This window comes from Malaya genurostris, chromosome 1, assembly GCF_030247185.1.
Source record: "Malaya genurostris strain Urasoe2022 chromosome 1, Malgen_1.1, whole genome shotgun sequence".
Classification (NCBI taxonomy): Eukaryota; Metazoa; Arthropoda; class Insecta; order Diptera; family Culicidae; genus Malaya; species Malaya genurostris.
In genome coordinates this window covers 139,404,088-139,428,838 of record NC_080570.1, presented here as the reverse complement: position 1 = coordinate 139,428,838, position 24,751 = coordinate 139,404,088, and the positions used below count along the sequence as shown (strand labels likewise).

Genomic DNA, 24,751 nt, shown 5'->3' with positions numbered 1-24,751 from the left:
TCTGATCCTATGTGCGGGGTTGGGAATCGAACCCTGGTGGGCTGCGTGAAAGGCATCGACTTATCCATCACGCTATACCCGTTCCCCGTCTCTTTTTTACGCACTGCACTGTTATTTATTTTTCTTATTTGGATCTCCGCGATTCCGCATGCTTATACATATTGAGAAATCTAGAAGAAAACAATAAATAACTCACGTAACGTTTTGTCTCTGTATGAGACAGTTCCGATTAGAGCTGTGCGCCGATCAAAATTGTCAACATCGGCGGCTGAAACGTCTTTTTGACCAGCGGCGGCGGCGAATCGGCGTGACGCTATTTCCTGAAAACATCGGCGGCGGAGGCGGCGCGATTCGGCGTAATCAATTATAAACATATTAAAAATTTTAATATTGATTCACACAGGACAATTTCTCTATCTTATTGTTTTGTCGACCTACAATCAACGATCCTAATATTTATGTGATCTATTAAAGCCAACGTAGTGAATGGAAATGGTAAATGTTTTCGAATGCATCGAATTAGAGGAGAAATTGAGATGAATATAAGTGCGATATTTGGAGATGGTTGACTATTGTTTAAATAAATATTTCATTTATATACAAAGGGTTTTTTTTATTATGAGCAAGAAATATGAAGTTTTATTCGGAACTATTTTTCAAATCGCTACATAGTTACATAGTTGATAATTATCATGTATAAAACTCGTTTTATCAACTCAAAAAATAAGTATATCTTTTTCGTACGTATGTAATTAACATAAAATCGATTTGGCGCTCAAATTCATTCAGATATAAAAAATAATATCAAATTAACAAATTCAAATTTTAATTACTTCACATTTGTAACGATTTCTTATAAAAACGGGTAAATTCATTTGAAAAGTCATAGTAGAAGTAGAAGAAAATGTTTTTACTTTGAGTTGGTAACGTTGATCTTAATCTATTGTGCGAAAACTAACGTTTATTTAGAATGGATCATGAAATTTTGTTCAATACCATTTTTCAAATGCCCGGAAATAACAAATAAAGTATCCAAAATAAGTGGTACTCGATCACTAAACATTCTAGTACCTGAGAAATCAACACTACACTGGTTTCTAAAAAAAAAATGTTAATCGGAAAAAACCTAACATTATTTATTTTTTTCGGTAGAACCCTCCTTTTCTTGGTTCCATTTTTCATTTTCAGATGTCGCGACCGATAATGTGCCAATAGCTCAAAACCTTTTAAATAAAGACAGAAAATAGGCTTTGAATCAAATGACATTGGCTTCGGTTGACATCGGTAGTACTGATTTTCAGTATAAGTGGAGGAAAATAACTGTACTGTAATTTTCAATGAATTTTCATGAAAACTGTAAACAATTTTCCACATTGATAAAATCATTTTTTTGGCTGATGTAATATTATCGGCGGCAGGATTAAAATGTGATAACCGGCGCGCTGATCATCTTTTTCTTAAATTGGCGGCGTGTCGAAATTATCGGCGGCGGCGGCGTGGCGCGGCGGCGCACAGCTCTAGTTCCGATACCGTCCGCGCGATTGCTTCCGTTTTTTTTGCGATAACACAGCGACTGCCCGTCGCTATTTCGAGTAGTTTCGCCCAAATCCGTCACGAGCGAACATCGCACAAAACAGAATCAGTCAAAAACAAAACCCGTACAGTCGGCCGTTCGACCGGTCGAGACGTCAGTGAATTTACTTCAAGTCCACCTGGTAAGTTTCACGTTTTGATTTATTCTGTGAGTGCTGTGAGTGTTCTTTCTCAGTGACAGTAGAATGTAAACAATTCCGCTTGGAATCGTTGGAATATTTAGTTGAATTTTCTTCGCATTCTTCAAAAATCACAATCACAATCCTAGCCAGAATGAAAATGAATCGAATGCCGCAGGTGGCAATATTTCGCAATCGGTTGAAAGTATTTGTGGCTTTCGCGTTTTGTCGTGTGATTCAGCGAATTGATTGAATCCACCCATCTGACACCGGTATGTGAGCACCAGCCATTTGAAAGTATACCGATTACGTTGAGCCCCTCGCGTTTCGAGCCCCAAACACTGCGATGTTTTGATACTCATCGCGACGCTCAAATTGTGAAAATTATCTCCACTTGATGTCCCAAAACACTGTCTACTGTATTTTAGGTAAACCGACAAGTTATTGTGAGAGAGTCGACCCAAAATTCGTGCATTAAACAAGGTAAACGCGTAAAACAAATGTATTGCTGTTTGTTTGTTTACGTTGCAATCAGCTGATTTTGAAGTTCCGATTTTGATATCATCAAGATGCACAGTGGTTTGAATCGACAAAAACGTGAACTTAATTCTCTAGCTGCTAAACCGTTGATCCGATATACATAGTTCCTTTGGAGAACTCATTTACAAAAATATACCTCGTGATTTGATCACAATAAAAAATGTGCAAAGCCTACAACGATAAAAGTTCATTTCAACAACTTTATTCCCCTAAGAGATAGAAAAATGATGTCTTCTACAAAGTTTTAGAATTTCTAACGAGAAAAAACTTTGCAGAAGAAGCCAAAGGTCTAACGCATATAGTTTCGGATATATGAAGTATTTTCTTTTGAAACCACTTAAAATCAATTTTTTGTACATAACTTTTTTCGCAATTTCAGTGTCTACTATGTTCGAGACAATTAATAAAAACGCAAAATTACACATTTTTGTTGAAGACTGTGCACGGTTTGGCTTTTTCCCTAAAAGTTATTTAACATTTGAACTTTTATATACACTAACTTTAACTACTAATAGGAAGCAGGGTCGCAGACCAAATGGCACATACATATACTTTATGGAAAGTTTAAATCAAGTAATATAATGCTACGAAGTGTGTAGCGTGGCCTTTTTAAATGGAGTGAATGAGAGAACAAAATATAGAGTGCTTTTTTGACCATTTTCTTAGGAAAAACGTACATTAGTAAAATTGTTTATCTTCATATCACGCGTTATTTGTGATATCGACCGAGTTACCTTTAGGCAAAAACTTCTGCAAGAAATTGCAGTCCAGGTATAAAAAATAGAGCATTCGTTTTTACACTTTTCTCTTCACTAAAACGACTATTTTTGGTTTATTAAAAAGAGCTTTGTAGGAAATGTTAAAACATTGGAATCGGTCGTTAGTGTAGCTTTGGTGCAATGGTGTAATGATTGAATATAATTTCATGATGCATTCTTGTATGCAATTGATCAAACTAAGGAAGCATGTTAACGTTGCTCATTAAATTACGACAGGTTTTACTTATTCTTTTAATAGAATATTCTTTATTCGTTCATTTAATTCCAATCCAATTCATTTAAAGGATGATATCGTACACCATTACCAGTACGCTCAAAAACATCGTTTAAATTTAAGTCTTCTGTGTAAGTGTAGCCTGTTTGAAAGGCTGAATCCTTTTTGTAAAATCATGTCGTTCTACGAAATACGTTCTAATGAATTAAGCCATACACTAAAAAAAATAATGAAATCCACACGATTTCTAAATAAATAGTACTATGAAATGGACATCAGTTGAATAAAAAATTCAATTCAAAACCATCCTCGATGTAAAACTAAATTGGAATGCATTAATTTCAATGAATATGACCGTTTATTTATATTGACGCTTAGTTTTACTTTTAATGTATATTGAAAAATGAAGCACAGTGAAGTAACTTTATATTAAATTTCCTGCTCCAAATATGCATTGTTGGTGAGAGCAGCGCTGCATATTATTTTTAAGAACACAAAAGAGTTGGTTGATAATGCTGGAGCGTGTTCTGGAGCATGTGGTCGATGATAATATTACAATAAAATGCGTGAGTGGTTCAACGTTATATACGTTACATTCCCATGTTTTAACATTTCCTACAAAGCTCTTTTTAATAAACCAAAAATAGTCGTTTTAGTGAAGAGAAAAGTGTAAAAACGAATGCTCTATTTTTTATACCTGGACTGCAATTTCTTGCAGAAGTTTTTGCCTGAAGGTAACTCGGTCGATATCACAAATAACGCGTGATATGAAGATAAACAATTTTACTAATGTACGTTTTTCCTAAGAAAATGGTCAAAAAAGCACTCTATATTTTGTTCTCTCATTCACTCCATTTAAAAAGGCCACGCTACACACTTCGTAGCATTATATTACTTGATTTAAACTTTCCATAAAGTATATGTATGTGCCATTTGGTCTGCGACCCTGCTTCCTATTAGTAGTTAAAGTTAGTGTATATAAAAGTTCAAATGTTAAATAACTTTTAGGGAAAAAGCCAAACCGTGCACAGTCTTCAACAAAAATGTGTAATTTTGCGTTTTTATTAATTGTCTCGAACATAGTAGACACTGAAAGTAATTGCGAAAAAAGTTATGTACAAAAAATTGATTTTAAGTAGTTTCAAAAGAAAATGCTTCATATATCCTAAACTATATGCGTTAGACCTTTGGCTTCTTCGGCAAAGTTTTTTCTCTTTAGAAGTCCTAAAACTTTGTAGAAGACATAATTTTTCTATCTCTTAGGGGAATAAAGTTGTTGAAATGAACTTTTATCGTAGTAGGCTTTGCACATTTTTTATTGTGATCAAATCACGAGGTATATTTTTGTGAATGAGTTCTCCAAAGGAACTATGTATATCGGATCAACGGCTTAACAGCTAGAGAATTAAGTTCACGTGTTTGTCGATTCAAACCACTGTGAGATGGCGTCGTGACAGGGGGCCGATTGAATCAGACTGTGTGCGCTGCGCGGAGTCGACTGGAAAGTCGACATGAAACGAATTTTTTAGTGAGACGTGTTTTTCAGTTCATCCCACTTGTACACGGTGGGCAGATATCCCCCCTGACGGCTGGCTATGTCTGCCATCCATTTTTACCAAAATTCTGCCAGAATTCCGGCAAAAGTCTGGCAACATTGCAACAACCGTTTCCGGCAGAGAATTTCGCCTAGCGGTTATTAACGGGTTTTTTCTGTCGGATTCTTGCCATACAAGATTGGCAGAACCATTTTGAATCGGTTCTACATTTTTAGCGTCTTGGTTTTATTTTTTCAATAAAAGATACATACGAAAGTTATTGCCCTTCATATATATTAATCATGGAAAATATTATTGCCAATAACATTATTTTCTCACTACCAAACATACCCATATTCCAATCTCATTTACCTCGTCTCAAGATTCGTTTTTTGTACGTATATGCGAGATTGACGAATATCAAATGAAGTCGAAGAAAAAAAAAAAAAAAAGAAAGAGGAAGGAAATAAACAAGACACGTACGGCGAGAAAATGACGCAATTTCGCCTGGACGATTTTGACAGCAGCCGGAATGCAGCCAGCCTTCTGACGGTTGCCAGAATTCCTCACAAGCGGGATTTCGCGATTGGAATGCGCCTACTTTTCGGATGCAATCAAGCAACCAACTGTCAATTTTCACTTTGAAGCGGAATCACGATGTTTACTGCAAACTAATCGCAACAGTAAACGAAAACGGAATGTTTTCTCTGTCTTTAGTCTTGTGCTAAAAGCAATACTTGACTAAGGGCATGTTCAGGAGTGTTATAGTTCTAGATGCATAATTTATGTCAGTTTTAAAATTTGAATCTAGAATTTATAACAAAATAAACTGGTAGCCCCAGCAGCGTTCTATCTGTGTTTCGAATATAGAAAAAATAGAACGGCAGCGCATACCAGTTTTAAATTTGACAGTAGAACTGTTCGACTAAATCAAACTAAAACGGCTTGCTGGGGATACGTTTGTTTCAGTTTCAGTTATATTATAGACCACCCATATGAATCTGGCAGCTGCTGAATTTGCTCTAAACATCGTTCGGTTGCAATTCATTTCTTCGAAGTGGTTGTTGACAGGAAGTTGATCGGTGGTTTAAAAGCAAAAAAGGAAGCTGGATGTAATCAGTGGTATTGTATACAGAGAAAACGGTAATCTTTAATTTTCAGAGATGCCAAGTGAAAATTGACAATGGTAACAGACACAGATACTAGTATGTGCAACCTTCATCGGAGTATCAGTTTTGAGTATCCACTAGTAAAATAAATTTTATTTCATTTATTAGTGAAGACAGATGAATGCAGATTTTTCATTTAGGATGAAAAGGCTTTTCTTTGAAAAAATCTGGCATCTCTGCTGCTATGAATAACCGCTTTTGCTATTCAACCATTTGTGTAACCCTGCTTTGGAACCTAGATTATGGAAATGCATTTTGAATCGATTTTTTGAATATGGGTCTGGATTCTGAACCTGAATAATTAACCTATATTCTGGGCCTGGAGATTAATTCTAAACTGGACCTTGATTCTGAATCTGAGCTCGTAACCTGAACCAACAACCTGAATTCTAGATCTGATTTCTAGTACATAATCTCGGTTCAGAGTTCAGGTCCTTTCTTTCCAGATCAATAATCCATGTCCCGATTTCAGGTCCAGAATTCAAAAATCCAGGCCTAAAATTCAGGTCCAACATGTGCCTCTCTATCCAGATTCATAATTCAGGTCCAGAATACAAGTTCAGAAGGTACAGGATACTACTGCGAGAAAAAAATAATTAGGCTTTGTTCATAATTTCAAAATTCTACCTACTCTCCGGCCACAATACACTTGTGCCAACGTTTTTTCCAATCCTTGAAACACTTGTTAAAGTCAATTCACGTTTTATGTCTTCAATTCACTCAAAACGGTTTCTTCGGAGCGGTCGTTTGAGTTTGCTGAATAGCCAGAAATCACACGGAGCCAAATAAGACGAATACGGTGGTTGCGTAGGCGAAAAAATCACGAAGAATCAAGGTAGTATGCGACGGTGCATTATCGTGGTGCATAAACCAAGAGTTGTCGGCCCATACTTCCGGCCTGTTTTTACGAATAGCTTTACGAAAATTCAGGTTTAGAATCCAGCTCCAGAATCAAGGTTCAGAATTCAGATCAAGAATGTAGGTTTCAAATTCAGGTTCAGAATCATGGCCCAGAATTCAAATCCAGAGTCAAGTCCCGAATTTCGATCCAAAATCCCAGCCACAACACTCAGAATCTTGGTATATAATTCAGGTACAGAATCCCGATTCAGAATCCAAGTACAAAACTCAGGTCCAGAATTCAGATGTAGGATCCACATCCAGATTCATTTCTATAATCCAGTTTCTAAATCAGAAACAATATTCAGGTTAAGAATCCTGGTTCGGAATTTAGGCCCAGAGTTCAGATTCAGATTCTAAACCCAGAATTCAAGTCCTGTTTCTGATGTAGGTCCCTAATTAGGATCCAAAATTCCGACTTAGGTTCAGGATCTAGATCAGGTCCAGAATTTAGGATCGGAGTTCAGGTCCAGAATCGTGGCCCAGAATACAAGTTCAAATTTCACGCCCTGAATTCAGGTTTAGAATCCCGCTTCTAAGTCCAGATCTAATTCCGGCGCAGAAACCTGGCTCAGTACTCAGGTTTAGAAATCTGGTCCAGGATTCAACTCCAGAATTCAAATATAGTTTCAAAGTTCAAAGCTTGGATCCTGTATTCAGGTTCAGAGCTCAGGTCATGAATCAAGGTTCAAGGAATCAGGTTCAAAATCATGACCCAGAATTCAATTCTGGCCCAGATTCCTTTCCAAACAACCAAGTTTCAGAATTCAAACTCAGAATTTAGGCCTACAATCCAGACCCAGAATAAGGTTCAGAATCCATTTCCAACATTCACAGTCTGAATGCAGATCCAGAATCCCACCTCACAATCCAGATCCTAATTTTCGGTCCAAAACCTGGTTCAGCATTCAGATCAAGAATCTAGATTCAAAGTTAGGATCCTGCAGGTATGTTAATCAGGTTCAGAATTCAGATCATGAAGAAACGTTCAAGGAGTCAGGTTCGAAATCCATACTTGAAACTCTGGTCCAGGTACAGAATTACGATCCAGGTCCAGAATGCTGGATCAGAATACAGGTCTCGAATATAGATTCAGTATCCCGGCTCAGAATCGAGATCCTGAATTCTGATCAAAAATTAGGTTCACAATTCGGGTCTAGTCTCCAGATCCAGAATACGAGCCCTGTATTTAGATTCAGAGTCGAATATCGCTATTTAGAATTAGAATCCAGTTCCAGAATCAACATTCACAATTTAGATCAAGAATGCTGGTACCGAATTAAGGATCATAACTAATAATTCCAGAGTTATGAGTAGAATCCAGGTCCAGAATCCATTTCTAGAATCATGACACCCTGAATCCAGGTCCAGAATCCGAGTTCTGAATTGATATCAAGGCTCAGAATTCATTCAAGATCAAGAATGCTGGAATGAATTCAGATCCAGAATCATGGCCAAAAATTCAAGTCCAGAATTAAAATCCCTGATTCCAACTTCCAGGCCAAACAACCAAGCATTGGAATTATTCCAAATCCTATATTTAGAATCGAGATACAGAACTCAGATTCAGAATGCAGATGTAAAATGTAGATCTGGATCCATTTGCGAAATACAGGTTAAGAATTTCGGTACAGGATTCACGCGCTGAATTCAGGTCCAGAATCCCTCGCAAAATCTAGATCCTAATTTCCGTCCAGAAACTTTTAGTATTAGGTTACAGATCCCGGTCCAGATTTCAGGTTCTGATATCAGGCCAAGAACCCAAGTCCAGAATTCAGATTTAGAATCCAGATTCAATGTTGGGATCCTGAATTTAGATCCCGAATCCTCTGGAGTCAGGTCCTGGTTCATTTTCAACTCTTCTCAGATAAACATTTGATAATTTGATGCAGGAATGCCTGAGTAATCATTAAAGGAAAAAGTAAAGAAAATCTGGAACTTGATGCAGTTTAATAGAAGAAGATGCGAAGAAAACTCAACAAAAATAACAACATTTATTGTGCTTTCAAAGTTCTATCACCGTCTCTTCCTTTCATTCCATTACACTCGACAGCAGAACAGCATGTCAACTACGGAACCGGAGCGCCATGGAAAGCCAAAGGAAAGATCGAACCTACCGTTCAACGACGGCTCCAGTTCGGACGTGACATTTTTGGTTGGCAGTCAACGAACGCCAATCTACGCCCACCGTCGGTTTCTGTCCGATTGTTCCGAGTATTTCCGGGCAATGTTCGGCGGATGCTTTCGTGAGTCAACGGGATCTGATGTTTGCCTGGAAGATGTCGAACCGGAGATTTTCCTGGAAATATTACGATATCTCTACCGAGGAAAAATTAATTTGTCACCCGAAACTGTCCACGATGTCTACACTCACGGCACGAAATATCTCCTGAACCAGGTTGTGGCTGCCGTAGGTGACTTCCTCGCGGAAACCACCGATTTGAGTAATGTCCTACAAAGGTTCACTCAAAATCGCACCTACGGCTTTGATGTCGTCGACAGACGATGTCTTTCCATCATTTGGGACAATCTTATTTTCTGCTTTGACCACGAAGACTTCTTCATGTTGATCGATCATGAATCACTTCGACTGATCCTCAGTGGCCGCTCTATTAACTGTACCGAGGTGCAATTATTACAACTTCTCGAAACTTGGAAATCCTTTCACAAAACCGACAACACCGAAGACCTGAAGGCCCTCGTCCACGGAATTAAGAGATCCTACGGGTGCGAGCAGCTACTGGTTTTCGGGACCCCAACCGAACGAAATTCGACCAGCTTTTCGTTCTCTGTCACATCCGACTTGGATATCGATCTGTTTGGTGTTGGAGTGTTCATCAGATCACCGGCCACGTCCATCGTCGTTGAGTTGAGCATCGGACAGGCCAATCTACAGCTAGTGGAACGTATGTTTCGCCATGAAAATCCTACCAATACAGCAACCATCAATGTGGCCGATTTGTTATTCGGTAAATTCACACTCAATCCTCAGTGCATTTATTGGGTATCGGTCAGATTTTCTCCATCGCTGAAACCATTCGGGATTCGTAATGCCAAGGTATTCCACGATCGGATCGAGCTGGCGATACGGGAAAAGTCGTACGGCGCTGACGTTATTTGTCCGATCGCGCGTTTTCATTACCGAGTGTGTTAAAATAGGGGAATAAAATTTCGATAACTGAAAACAAACTGTTTTTTTTATTGTGATTTTTTTGTCAGTTTAGTGATCGGTTTTCTAATGCGCATTTTTCTGTTCTATCCTTTCTTTCCAGAAGATCATCAGCCACTGATCGGCATTCCGAAAAGTCGAACAACATCCACAAGCACAAGAATTGGTGTCGCCCGGTGTCATCCTCGGCCGCAAAAATCCTTACGCCGCCCGTAGAACAAACTGACGTTGATAGCCTGAAAACAAAACAAAACAAAAAAAAACCAACGTACTCCTCTAAGTAGTCTTTGTTAACGTTACATTTAGAGAGCGTCAGGAAAACCAGTAAAGCGCAGTACACGCCCCGGTGCACGCAGGATGAACGCGTCCGAGTGTGCCAGCCTGTTCGCGTCGGTCGAGTGGACCGAACCGAGGAAGATCCTGCTGCTGGCCATTCTGATCTTTATCGACGTTCTGGTCATCGTCGGCAACACGCTCGTCGTGGCCGCCGTCACCAGTTCGCCTAAGCTTAGGACTGTTACCAATTTTTTCATCGTTAGTCTAGCCGTTGCCGATTTGCTAGTCGGATTAGCTGTATTGCCGTTTTCGGCCACCTGGGAGGTGTTCAAGGTGAGTTTGTTTCACAGCGAAAATGTAGATGGAGGGAATTGGGCGATCAGAGCATACCGTGGGTTCTTACGACGTTTTGTTTGGGGAGATTGAGAGTTCACTGTTCTAGAAGATCCGAAATTTCCCAATGGGCGAATTGATATTCTCGCAATTTAAGTGCCTGTGAGCCTCTGCTGTGACGATATCTCAACCGTAATGTTAGTAACAACTCAAAACATTTGATCCGAAGTGTTGACAGTCTTCTAAACAAACAGCTCTCGTCACTCTACTTATAGGCACTCTACTCACAATGGTTATGTCCGCTTTGGATCTGTCAATTGACAGGGCTTGACGACTACACGACAGAAATGCCAGACTTGTAGATTTGTCTGTAAATCTGTTTTGTACAGATATCTGAGTATTTTTGAAGACAGACTGTGTTTTGGCTCACTAAATCAGCAAAATTCTGCAGAAATTAAAAATGGCGGGTGAATAATATCAAAGACATAACTGGAAGACGAGAATAAGAATAAAACTGATGTGCTTCTTTCACACTACCGAGTATAAATAATCCGTTCGTACTAGTTGATGGATTGTGTGAATTTTGCTTCGCTTCCCGAATTGTTTACAAATGTAGAGTACATTTTTGTTTCTACAACTGAATTCTGGGCATTCAGAAATTGGGTTTCCAAATAAGCAGTAATATTCTACTGCTTATGGCGGTATTATATTTACGAACTACTTGTAAATTTTACGGAATGTTGGCATTGAATGATGAACAAGTCCGTATAGTTTTGACATATTTATGCTCATTGCTATTCTACCGAAAGTTCAGCAAATGAAACTTTTATAAAATTAATAGTACTAAATTCGGAACATGGTACGGATTCCACTTCACAAGAATTTAGTTTCATTATTCGGGAACAAAACTCATTTTCAGAATCCAATGCTCCGAATTTAATGTTAGAACTGAGTTTCGAACCTGAAATACGGAGCTGAATTCAGTTCCAGAATATAGAATTCTGAAGTTGATTCATGAATTTGAATTCTGGATAAGAATTCCGAATTTAAATTAAGGCACTAAATGCAATTTCAAAATCTAGTCAAGAACCTAGTTCCAGAATCTGAAACCAGGATTCAGTTCCAGAGTCTCTGTTCTTACTTTTGAACCTGTATTCTAGAAGTACATTCTGAAACTAAAACCTTGAATTCAGTTTTGAATTGTGATGGACCAGAATCCAAATTTTGAATTCAGTTTTAAAATTCAGTTTTAGAATTCTGTTCCCGAATCCAGTCCAAATGATGCTTTACTCCTCGAAGACGTTCTTTTTTTGCTGCTAATTGAAGTTCCTCACCACGACCATGAAATGATCATAAATCATTTCATCATAAAATGCTGATCCTATTTCTGCCAGTATGAAGAAAGAAGTCCAGCTAACCCGTCTAGAATTTGGTACGGAATTCAGTATGCTTTCCGAATGGATTTCGAACCAGATGCAACAACCGATTCCGAACCGATCCAAGTCCGAATTCTGTTGTGTTTAGTACAACTCGAGGTATTCACGACTAAGTTTTACCCATTCTTCCACAGTGCGAATTTTGAAAAGGGTAGAACTGGCATCACTGATTGTGCACGCCTAATCCCGCATATGCATGGATGCTAGATGGCTGACTGCCTCACCGCTACCAGGTGAAAAGATAAGAACACTCGGCTAACTAAGATACAGGGGACTATGTTTTGGCAAATTGTATTTGACAGTAGTCACTGATTCAATTTTGGTAGCCGTCTGGTGGCCATGGCTGCCCAGGTAGCCAAAAAGCCTGGCGGGATCAAGTTATTCAGAAACCAGTGAGATCCTACTCATCTGCAGAAAAATTGGAACGGCTCAAATTTCGAGTAATTCCTTGGTTACTCAATTTTGAATTCTTCCACTGAAAACGATGTTTGGGTTAGAGGTGTGCGAAACAGCTCATATCCGAACCGATCAAGCTCACTCGATTCAATGTAGCAGCTTATCAGCTTATATAGATTGAACTGAAGGGTAATTTTGAACACCGTTTTTCTTTCATATGCATGATCGAAATTGAAACAGAGAACAATACTATGCGAACTAATTTGTTTTTATTTAATGCGATAATAGTCGAAAATTTTTTAATAAATTGTCATATTAGCAAAAACCTGCGAAACATTATTATGTCACTTTTGTAGAAAAAGTGCAAAAGTGGAATCCCTTAGCCTACTGAGTGAAAGGTAAGATTTCGTACTGGAAATGTTTCATTCATTCTGTTAAAGAAAGATAGATGCACATTTGGAAGAATAAACGAAAGCTCATGCACATTGTCGTTTATAACTCGCTCTTCGAGAGCAGAACTGGGTGAACTGGGTAGCAAATGAGTGAACTGGTGAGCTGCGGTTCTTTTAAAAAGAGCTGTGAGCTAACCGCTCACTTTGATGATTCAGTTCACTGGAACAGCTTAGGAGCGAATTACCCATCTCTAGTTTGGGTAAAATCTATCCATTTACTGAGTAATGCATTGTTTGTACAGTAGCCAGAAATTAAACAATTGTCGGTTGATTTTTCAAAAGCGATTTTCAAGTTTATCACTCAACTCTTTGTATAAAACGAAACCAGAAACTTTCGACTTCCAAACAGAATTATGAAAGTCGAGAAAAACTTTCTAATCACGTCACAATAATCAAAAGAGAAACGGTCATTTGCTCATACTTGCCCATTTGAAAAATCAACCGAAAATCTGCACTAAATTTTCGAGCGAAATTGTATTTCATACACATCAATTAATTTTTACGAATGTCGGTGAAAATAATTTTTATGGTGTCGGTAAAGCAGCAGTCTTGGTAATCAGTTCAAAATTTCATATGTTGAATTTTAGGTAGAGTAGCACTGAACATAAATCTGTCAAAATTATGCGGACTAGTCGACATTCAATGTCGACGTTCCGTAAAACTTACAAGCAGGGTTGCAATCTGCATTTTACAGATTTTTCAGATAAATTTGTGACCAAGATTCTGTATATGCAGATTACAGATTTTTGGCATAAAATACAGATTTGTACAGATTTTTGATAGCGTGGATTAAAAATTGAATAAAGATCAAGTTAAAATATATTAAATAAAGGTATTGATTATTTTTTCAAAGTGAAAACATTATCCTGATTGTGTGTTAAATCTAAAAAGAGGATAAATCTAAATATAAAAGAGTATGTTAAGGACAGTAAACGTAGATGTTCTATCTGCTAATAAAGATTTATTTATGCTTACTTGTCCCGGGTTGGCGGTTCAATGCATAGGACGCTGGTCTTACAAGCCAGCTGTCGTCTGTTCGAGCCCCGACCTGGAAGGATTCTTAGTGTCAGTAGGATCCATAGTACTAGCCATGCAATAATTCTGTACAATAAGAATCGGCTGCGAAGTCTGTTGAAACAGAAAGGCCAAATTCCACCACAGCAATATAATGCCAAGACTTTGCTTTTTATGCTTACTTTTATTTACCACTAGTGTAGCGTAATTGCTTATGCTTTCAAAAATTGCTTCTGATAAGCTGAAAAGAGGATGGCCTCAGCCATAACGTAAGGTAGTAAAGAAGAAAGATTGCCAATTGATCAATCAGATTAAGTTTCACTTTCAGATTGGATTTTGAAAGTTTTTCGTCAAATCATTCTTCGAGAGGCTCCAACGCAAAAACAACTTCCAGCGTTTTTTTTTTTTTCAACTGCAAAATCATGAAATTCAGACTAAGAAAAGTTTTAGTTTCTTTAAATTTGGGTTCTAAAGACTTTTTCATTCCGTTGTACTTCGATTTCTTATCACTTCTATATGCAGATTTCCAGGTTTTTGAGCTGCCGATACAGATTCAGATTTTTCTTCTGAAAAATGCAGATTTAAATGTGGCAACCCTGCTTACAAGTAATTCGTAAATATAATACCGTCATAAGCAGTAAAATATTACTGTTGATTTGGAAAAACAACTCGTAAAACTAGCTGTATCTTATATATTTTCTGTCAGCGTTTCGGTTCCAGGGAATTTTGTAATAATGTTCCATTTTATTAGAGTGCTGATACATATAAGATTCAAATTGAAAAAAAATACTGGGATTATGGTGCTTAAGGGAATCAAAAACAACAATAAACATAATTGTCTTATCAAAAACATATTCTTATATTTTTCGTATAAAAAGAGTTTCATAATAAAATATTGTTTTAATATTTCAACTACACTTACTTCTTTGGGACTGGCTGATTTCATCGGATATTTACTGTCACCAGACGAATCAGATGCACTCCGAAAAGCTGATAATTGGAAACTACCGGATATTTATTTCAGGGGCATATCCTTGAACGAAGTTGAATGAGCTGTCTTGTCAGCGATTTCAAATAACAGAACTTCCTAAAAAACTGTCTAGAGCAGTCGACGATAATCGAGGACACAACTCTTTCTTTAGCTTCAAGCAGTGCGATTCACAACTATTCTTCTGTGAAAACAAACTCTATTTGTTATTTTCTTCAGCTGTCTCGTTTTCTTCCTTGTTGCAGATTTTATGTACGCTTCCAATGAAAATTATAAGTTTTCACGTGACTTTTATTAAACATAATCAGCATGCGATTAATAGCAAAATGTAATGAATATTAAAATTATATTGGCTTAAGTTTTATCGAATTTTCGCATAACTTGTATATGGTATGTTTATCAATATCATAAAGATTATGAAGATATAAAATTTATTGAACATCATTTAGATTTTATGTAGAGCTCCATTAAAGGTCATAAGTTGTCATATGTCTTTTGTGAAATACCATCTGCGTACGATTCATAAGACACATCCAATGAATATAAATTATGTAACGAGTTAGGTTTCATCGGATTTCAATATACATTATATAGAATATTCTTATAACTTTCATTATGGTAACGTCTATTTAGATTTAACGTACACTTTAAATAATGATTATGAGTTTCCATATAACTTCTATAAATTATATTCTGCATACGATTCATATGACAAATCTGATGAATATAAGTAAGATTTTCATTTCAGTGTAGGCAAGTGACAACTCCCCTTTGTTTACTTACTCATTGTGATGCAGTTATACAGATTTTCATTACTTTCCCAGTACTTACCGAAAGTCAAAGGTTCCAGGTAACGTTCCATACGAAGAGTTGAGACGTAAACCTAGGAATGGCTCAGTAGGGTAACAGAGGTATTTTGGCCCACTTCGGGATTGATTTTATTCTGGCCCACTTTGTAAAAATATCCACCAAATGTTGTAATATCTTTGAAAACCCCTTCCGCAATAGGTAATTTAATGTGATTAGCTTCAAATTGATGCAACATGAGTTAATTAACATCGATAAAATCTGATGAAATCGATAAAGTTTGTTTGTTTGCCAAAATATATGAAGTGGCCAAAATATCTCTGTTACCCTAATTAATAGAAGAGAAAGTAAACAAAATGGCGGGTGGGTAATTCAGAGACCTGCACATACATTAAAGTACGCATAAGTTACATGAGACATTCTGACACAGAATTAAATATTGCCAAAGACATCATATTAACAAGATATCCAGCACTCACATTTCCCGAACAAATCATTGGCAACATCCTTTTTTGCGAGCATGTCGCCCTCAGGAGAATCCGCATCGAATCTCATACATAGAAGTAGGGGAGATAAATGTCAAATTCGTGCGCGCCAAAATAGCAGGGCTGCGCATCCATACAATTGACATGATATGTTGAATGTGATGCCGTGCGATGGCGTTGCTGAACTGAAGATTGATTTCGCTCCAAGCTGACAGGGTCTGATATTGCGAAGTAATTTTTACAAATCTTTCCGCAGTTGTCCACAGGGATGCCAGGTTCACAGATTAATCTGTGTTTCACAGATTTTCAACTTTATGCACAGATTTTAAAAATGGCACAGATTTTCACAGATTCCGAAATTAATCACAGATTTTTGAAATCGATCACAGTTTAGCACCAAAAAGTACAGAGCGGTTGAGTAAAACGGTACAGGTAAAGGTTGATAGTAAGACCTTTTGTTTAGCTCACCAAAACGATTCCGATCAGCTATTATGGTACGGGAAATGTGCACAGGTTTTCACAGACAGGTTTTTGGTTTGATCACAAATTTTCGAAAAAATGACCTGGCATCCCTGGTTGTCCGTGGTTGAGATACTGATATGGTTGGCGTAGGTATAGCGTTCACAGCCGATTATAATCTTCCTATGAAGAAAACATTAATTCGCTGGGTTGATCAATGATACAATAGGCCTATGATATGAAAAGTATGGGATATATCTATAGGCTTTCTATATTGATGTTCCTAGCAAATACGAGAGCAATACGCTTTTAATACGCCTCCAAGCGTAGTTAAGAAATTCTTTCCTTTCGCAACATTTAAATCTGGAGTATTTTTCTGGAGGAATATGATAAAATACAGATTAATCGCACGGCATATTTCGAAACGACACCCATACTAGTATAAAGATATGTTCTACATCAATACTTTTATTCCCGCATTACGTGAGAGCGTTACCAATCGTAATTGAATGTGCTAGTGACGACATAAACTATTTTCAACTTCCATTTTGATGAATCTGATGCTTTTGGTAGAAGATGGAGAAAATTCAATTAATTCTTAATGGCGATCAGTGGGACTGAAAAGAGCCTTGAATCGTCACGAGGATCTGAATTTAGACAGAACTGAGATGGCTCTTGGCGTGTACACTCGGTAAACTCGTCCGAAATTTGACTAGGAACTCATTTTGATTTCCAATTGGATTCCAAAGAAGATGAAACTATCCATTTCGGGCGGCATTAGTGGGTGCATGATGACTGACAAATTCCACTGGCAGGGTTTCGGTGTGGTTTTGCTCTGTGCCCGGCTACGACTGTTCTTCGGCACAATTCTGCTGTTCGGCGCTCGCTTCATTCCAAAAGCGTGAGGTCTTCGATGGTGCTCTCCCGTATGTTTCGCTTCGACAAGCGTTGCTTAGAAAATCATGCAAAAAGGGTGGAATATTCATCTTTTATATCGATGCAGCAGCAGATATTTTGTTCTCTTCCTCAGAACACGTTCTGATTGGCTGGTTCTGACATGCACACTTAAATTTTTTAGCTGAGTCTCGGCAAAAAAATGCCGAGATTCGCACAGCCGAGTAATCCGCAATCATCTCGGCAAAAATAAAATTACTGAGCGTCTCGGCACCCTCAAATTTGACAAACGTCAAATATTGCCGAAATCGTCAGCATAAGATTTACTGTTTGCTCAGTGAAACGTTCACTGAATATTCGGCAATCCAATAAAATGAAAAAATGAAAAAAATAAATTACCGAATCATCAGTAATTAAAAATCTAGTCAATTAATTTTGTTTGTAATTTCTCAACATTATAAACACGCCATTCAGGATCAAAAATTCATTTTATTAACACTTAAAGGAGGCTTACAAATTTGTTGCCAGTAGTGCTTAAAGCCTCTACCTGAAAACATGTAGCATAAAAAAAGCGGCGTTTCCAGATGCGGCCATCTTGAGTTGAGCTGGAAATATGAAAATAAAAATATATATTGATTTTTGGCTTACAAAAATGTTCAGTATTTAATTATGCATATACGGTATTGTTCAAAAAATAAACTTACTTTGATCAATTGAATTATTCCATGCATTGGGTTGTTTTTTCGCATATCCCCCAAAGTTTTGTTTCGAGGACGCTTTGAGCCCCGTGTTGGGAGTTTTTCACTTATAATCGCGAGTGCTCTGATAAAGTCGCTTTTTATAAAGCGAAACATGTCACTATATTTATTCAATACTAGCTGACCCGTCGAACTTCGTCTCGCCTGAAATTATTTTTTCAAATTTGTGTTTTCGAACAGCAGAGTTGCCAAACGTTAATGTTTCTTTCCATTATTTTACTGATTACTTGGCTTACAATAAACGAATTACGGCAAATTCATATCCAACACAATAACTTCTTCCCGAAGAAGAAATATCATCAAGAATTATTGTGGATATGTTCAATGCTTTTTGTTACGCAAAAACTAAACAAATGCACCGTTTGCCATCTCATCCTTCGAGTCAGTGTATTAAACAGAGATTGTAGATCTCTCTCAAACTAAAGATTTGACATGTGGGATGATGGATTGGATTGAATCATATCTGACTGGTCGTAGTATGACCGTGAGAATTGGCGACTGCGTTACTCCATCATTCATCGTGAGCTCTGGTGTTCCTCAGGGAAGCCATCTAGGACCATTCATATTTCTGCTATATCTAAATGATCTGAATTTCGCATTGCAATGCATGAAGCTATCATTCGCCGACGATTTCAAACTGTTTCATCTCATCAAATATCTGAAAGACTCAAACTTCTTGCAGTCACAGTTGGATGTATTTTCTAACTGGTGCAACGTCAACAGAATGGTTATTAACGCCTTCAAATGCTTCGTTATCTCCTTCTCTCGTAAACGAACCACGATCATGTATGATTACACTATTTCGCAAGCTGTACTAAAACGGGAGACATCAATTAGGAATCTAGGAGTGCTATTGGATTCAAAACTTAGTTTCAAAGATCACATACAATATACCCTCTCTAAAGCATTAAAGATGCTAGGATTCATCTTTCGCATCTCAAAAAATTTCAATAACATATACTGCCTGAAATCGTTATATTGCGCTCTAGTTCGCGAGTATGCTGTTGTTGTTTGGGCACCATATTATCAAACAGATAAGCTACGCATTGAAACTGTTCAGTACAAGTTCATTCGTTGTGCTTTGCGTCGCCTGCCCTGGAGGGATCCATTTAATCTTCCAAGCTACGAAAATCGTTGTAGACTCATACACTTCGATTTGCTATCTGTCCGCCGTGATACACAAAAAGCTGTTTTCGTCGCGGACCTCATCCAATCTCGAATTGATAGTGCAGATCTCCTACAACAGCTAAGTTTTGACATTCTTCGGCGTAATTTGCGGTTTAATCCCTTTCTCAGAATTCCTCGTGCTAGAACTAACTATGGGTTCATTGAACCGTTTTCGAGTATATGTCGCGTATTCAATACTTGCTCTGATGGATTTAATTTCAATTTATCTCGTAACGCCATTAAAACCCGTTTTCTCCGAATATTTTCCCGGTAGTTTTATTAGGATAATTAGTCAATATGAATCGTTGTTAGTTAGCTTTGTAGTTTAAAAGAGGGTAATTTAAGATTTCGTTATGTATCATTTGGTCAAATGTTATTTGTTGATACAAAAGATTAGAAGGTTTTATGCCTGCTGGAGAAAGAGAACCAAAATCTCAGCTCCAGCAGGCTTTTCCCTTGCTCCTAAATAAACAAATAAATATATTAACAGATGGATGAAAAAGAGATGACCAAGATAATTACTTTAAATTGACCCCACAAATTTCCAAAAGCAGCCCTCGGGGATTGTTGTTTATCATTGAATATTAAGACTTATTTGTACTGATGACGTTTAAAATTTAATAGCAAATCCTTAGGGATTATCGAAAGTAATAAACTAATTTTGAACGGTTGTTCATAACCTACTTCACCGCTACTGATATTACTTAGTCATGTTTGATGAATGTTCGTAGCAAGATAATGACAGGATCAATTTTCGATCAACGAATTAGCGATAAAATGAAAAATACTTGGACATTCGAAAGTTCAAATTACCCTTTTATTAAATATTGTGTCCATTAACTTTGACTTGAACGCTATATTCGTTCAAGAATTGTATCAAAAGGCCTCTCATTCGTCGAGCCACCACATCGGTTTGCTTAGTATTCAATCCTGAGAATCAATATTCTGTTTTAGCGGAGTGAACATGAAGAGTGATTATACCAGTATTCTTCTTATCGTTAAAGCCAATGTATAAAACAGCAGATCTCACAACTAATGGTTCTTACATGCCACGATTTCTCCTTCAGATATGATATTCACGATTCCCATATGGTAATTCGTCAAATAATCCAAAGTTCGGAAAATGAAATGATTTGGCTTAAGCAGCTTACAAATGTCATGAATACCATCCGTTTTGAAGTGAAACCACTCTTGAAAACTCACCCGAATCGGCTGAACAAACTTCAGCATGCTAAATGCAAGGAAAATATTTTCATCTGAACTCATTATTTCAACAGCAGAATCCTATCATTGATACGTAAAAAATCGTTACATAATTTGATTTGTTCAACTCACGCCCACGATGGCCCACATAATTCATCTAACTACATCTACTGGTAAATGACGTTAGAACTTGTGTTTCTGTTTACGGTATAGCACAGTCATTTGGCAAGTAATGATTTTGATGTCCTATTAAGCACGTGTTTCCAAATGACGAATCAATCATGCATATAAAATCTCCACCCAAATCTACTCGTTGCGCGCCAAACGATTTTCCAAAGATCTAGTATTCTTTTCTTCAACGGCGAAATACTGAGTATCTCCTTGCGCGCCAAACATCAATTGTAGATCTAGCAATCATTGGCGACTTTTTCAGTGGAAAATTCCATTGTCCATACAAAATAATTTTATTGGTTTTTCCCACTTTTCCGGTAAGTTTTTCTAATTTTTTTGATGTACGAACCCGGTGAGGGTAAAAACTGATCAAACAAAAAAAAAACATCTTAATCCGTCCATCCGTTCTTACGTGATGCGATTACAAAGAATGATCTCTGCATTTTTATATATATAGATAGATTTCTACTTGCAAGTGGTTCCACGCTTCTTCGAAGATTATCCATTTTTTAACTCGAGAATTTCATTAGAAAATAATCGCACAATGCGAAGCGAAAATGTAACGCGGCAATAAATGACAGCTGTCGTGCTGAATCTCGGCAACACCTAGCGCATATTCCGAAATCTCGGCAAACGTCTCTGCTGATGTCGGCATATCTGTTGTTTACTGATAAATTCAGCAAGCAATTATGCCAAATTTCGGCAAAGTTTAGCATTTTACCGAAATATCAGTGAATGCATTTAACGAAGTTCTGAAACATGCGTATTGATTACAGAGCAATCAGCAAATTTACGTGTTGCTGATCAGTTTCGGCATTTTATTATGCCGAGCTCAAGAAATGGTTTTAAGTGTGTGGGTCAAATCAGACCGATTTTTCAAAAGTGTACTATTGAAACACTTCAATGTTATTGCAATAAACGTTCAAGTTGACAAACTTCGATTCTATTGGTGGTTTGATTATATAAATCCTTCTATTGTACCACTGAGCCGACGACACGACCAGGCACTTCGAAGAAAAATCAGCATTAAAACTGTTCGCTAACGATTCACCGCCAGTTACCACAAATCTAGCGACCCCTTGTAAATGATAAAAATAATCTTCTCGAGCAACACTGTTTAAGTTTCTATGGACTAGTTACCAAGGAACCCCAAAACAAATAAACATGTTTTGAAAGCGGTGGAATAGTTCTATTAGTGTTAAACTTTGTCCAAATTAGGCAGAAATGGATTTAAATGAACTCGAACTATTTCGGAATTTAATCGAAACTAAGGATGAAACCAACGAACGAGGACAATGATCTGCTTCCAGTGATTCATCCGTACACTTCAACTGCTAGCTTTTCTGGGCAGTAGGATTTGGTGTAATATACCGGTGCCAAAATTGTTTTGTGTCGGTTGATTGCGCAGAAGTGGAAACAGTATTTCACCTTGTTGGCCACTATTCGAGGATTACTAGTGGAATTCCACAAAGAAATCATTTTACCGTACGTTATACAGGTACCGCAGAGCACTAGCCTCGCTCAGCTCGTTGTCGGTCATTTCCATATCTTCCTTCTCACACAACGGTTTCAAGTCAAGATCTGAATTTTGAACTTCGCTTTATAAAAGACATAACTCATACTCCCCTTTTTTTTACATTCCGCTCGAGTCAGGTAAATCCATTAAAATGTTCCGTAATATAATAACCGATCTGAAATTTATTTTGTTTACATTCATCTTGCCTTCGATATGCAGTAACCAAGGTTATGGTGACTGTTATTCAAAATCAATAAATATATCAACTAGTGCTGCCAGTTTAAAAAAATTCACTAGCGTTTTTGATTTGACATTTCCAGTTACTGAGGGGTAGTTAAATTTACGATACAGTTTTGATAGACGAGTGGCAGGTCGTGTCGTCGACTGAGCTGTGAGTGGTGAACCATTTTAGATTTTGTCATACAAAGTTATGATCTGATTTCCAATGGCATGTAGCAAAAATTACGTTAATACGTTAGATACAGCAAGAGATATTTACGATCAAAAACTTTTCACTTTTCCACAGGATAAATTTTGAAAAGGCGCCCCATAGTAAAGTCAGTCATATTCACGACAAAATCTACCAAGAGCTTATTATTAGCGTATAAAGGAAAGCAAATGTAGAAATCTGCCGGCACTATGAAAATTCCTTTAGCTATGGGAAATCGAGCCGAACGATTCACTTACAGAAACATTAAACGATTAATTCAATACTTTCAATAGACAACCGTTTACCGTCTTCTAGCGCACGAATAATCATCCACAATTCAGAAAAAAAATGGTTGTTGCCATGGAACTTCGGAATACAAACCGCGTGACGGTGCTATTCATGCGGCCTACTATGACCGCCTACGCCTACTGATGACAGAGTCAAATGAGACGAATATTCCAGCTGGCCTGGGGTACGGTTTCATTATTCGTTCGATCGAAATCTCACCGGCAAACCAGCGGGATAGCCGAAGCCGGTGCTTGCTGCTCAAGTAGCATTTATTACGAAAGGAATGAAAATGGGGTGGGCGTGTGGTCAGTCACTGGGGCTTTTCTTCATTCTGTCCAAGAGTGGGAAGGGCGAAAAAGGAAAGAAAATCATTCCTGGAAATATACCGAACTAAAAAGGAAAAAGGATCCGACATTAAAAGGAGGATTATGACGGTTTTATGCTTGTTTGATACTGTTTGTGTTTTTGTGTTGGAAGAAAATCGAAACTGTTTTTTGACAAACCGGTTTGGTGTCTTAATCAAATGTCAGTACATACTCACACCTAAATGATTTTGACGTAAAGCTTTTGCACTTGGAAGTTCAGTTTATAGGAAAACCAAGTAGCCTACTCCGATCAACCCACGTCACGTCGGTTCTCGTTCCGGAATGAGTGAATGTGAATTGGAATCAGACATGCAAAAGCCCACGTACATTTCGAAATTAAGCTCGGACGAAGTCGTTGCTGGTTTTGTGGAATTGTGATGAACGCATTCGGAAAATCCTCGGAGCTGAATGAGTGACGAATCAGTTTCGGAAATGTCATTTGAGTTTAATAGCTTTTTCAGAACCATGGTGGCTGCTGCTCAAGGAAACCGCATGGCAAATTTAGAGGTTCAACCCCTTTTGGACATAAACAACAATCAGTCCGTCTCTCTTTCCACCGCCGCGTCCGTTTTAAAGCTTACCACTGTTCAACTGGGTCTGAGAGCTAATCGGGCACAGTTCTCTCGTTAACAGTTTTCCCGTTAGCCAGGGCACCATGATGGGACGGGGAGGGATGGGGAAGGATCAGACCAGTGATAAATGGAAACCAGCTCGCCACGGAAAGAGAACGTGTTAGACTCACAGCAATAAAGGCGCTATCCTTGAGAGAGTCTGAATTTAACCCAGCACTGATTACTCTACTTCCGAACCGGATGTGGTGGGTAGGAAGAAGCGGACTCGAGCTGGGAGCTAGCGGGACCATTAAATAAATTATATACATTTCGATTCGGGAACCAGTTCACTCAAATACCTGGCGGGTGGCCCAGTCCGGCCCAGCTCGGCCCGGTCGGTTGGAATCTGAAGTATTTCATTTTTTTTTTCGTTGCTCCCTCATTTCACCGGGACCTGGAATACGGAGAAAGGTCCCACCTTTATTCTCTTTTGTTTATTGCCCGGCGATAGATAGCATACCGAAACGCCTTTCCCATCGTTTCCGATCTGCCAGGCGCCGGTGTCTGGAACGGTTTTTCCTACCGAAACCGAAATGGGAAAATCATGGCCCACCGGATCTGGATGTCGGGCTGGTTTATGGAATGGGTCGGCGTTGGTTGAGAAATGATTCGCACCGAAAATCTAGTTAACTTGGAGATAGATTTCAATCTGCATTTGAATTCTCTAGTGCGAATCGTTCCGCG

At 38.0% G+C, this 24,751-nt stretch overlaps 2 protein-coding genes across 3 annotated transcripts in view; both read left to right on the top strand.

The window, feature by feature from the left end:
• The window catches only part of LOC131425921 (octopamine receptor Oamb), a 348,159-nt gene that overhangs the window by 210,100 nt on the left and 113,308 nt on the right, over positions 1–24,751 (top strand). For both annotated transcript variants that reach the window (XR_009229046.1, XM_058588225.1), the window contains exon 4: positions 10,122–10,627. Coding sequence is in view for 1 of the 2 variants with exons in the window: in XM_058588225.1 (XP_058444208.1) it covers positions 10,376–10,627 (252 nt within the window). In the remaining variant the exon portion in view is untranslated. The remainder of the gene's footprint in view (positions 1–10,121; positions 10,628–24,751) is intronic.
• On the top strand, positions 1,431–10,024 carry LOC131425923 (BTB/POZ domain-containing protein 6-A-like). Its single transcript, XM_058588227.1, has 2 exons — positions 1,431–1,715; positions 8,903–10,024. Exon 2 carries the CDS (start codon positions 8,912–8,914, stop codon positions 10,001–10,003), a length of 1,092 nt encoding a protein of 363 aa, XP_058444210.1. The 5' UTR covers positions 1,431–1,715; positions 8,903–8,911; the 3' UTR covers positions 10,004–10,024.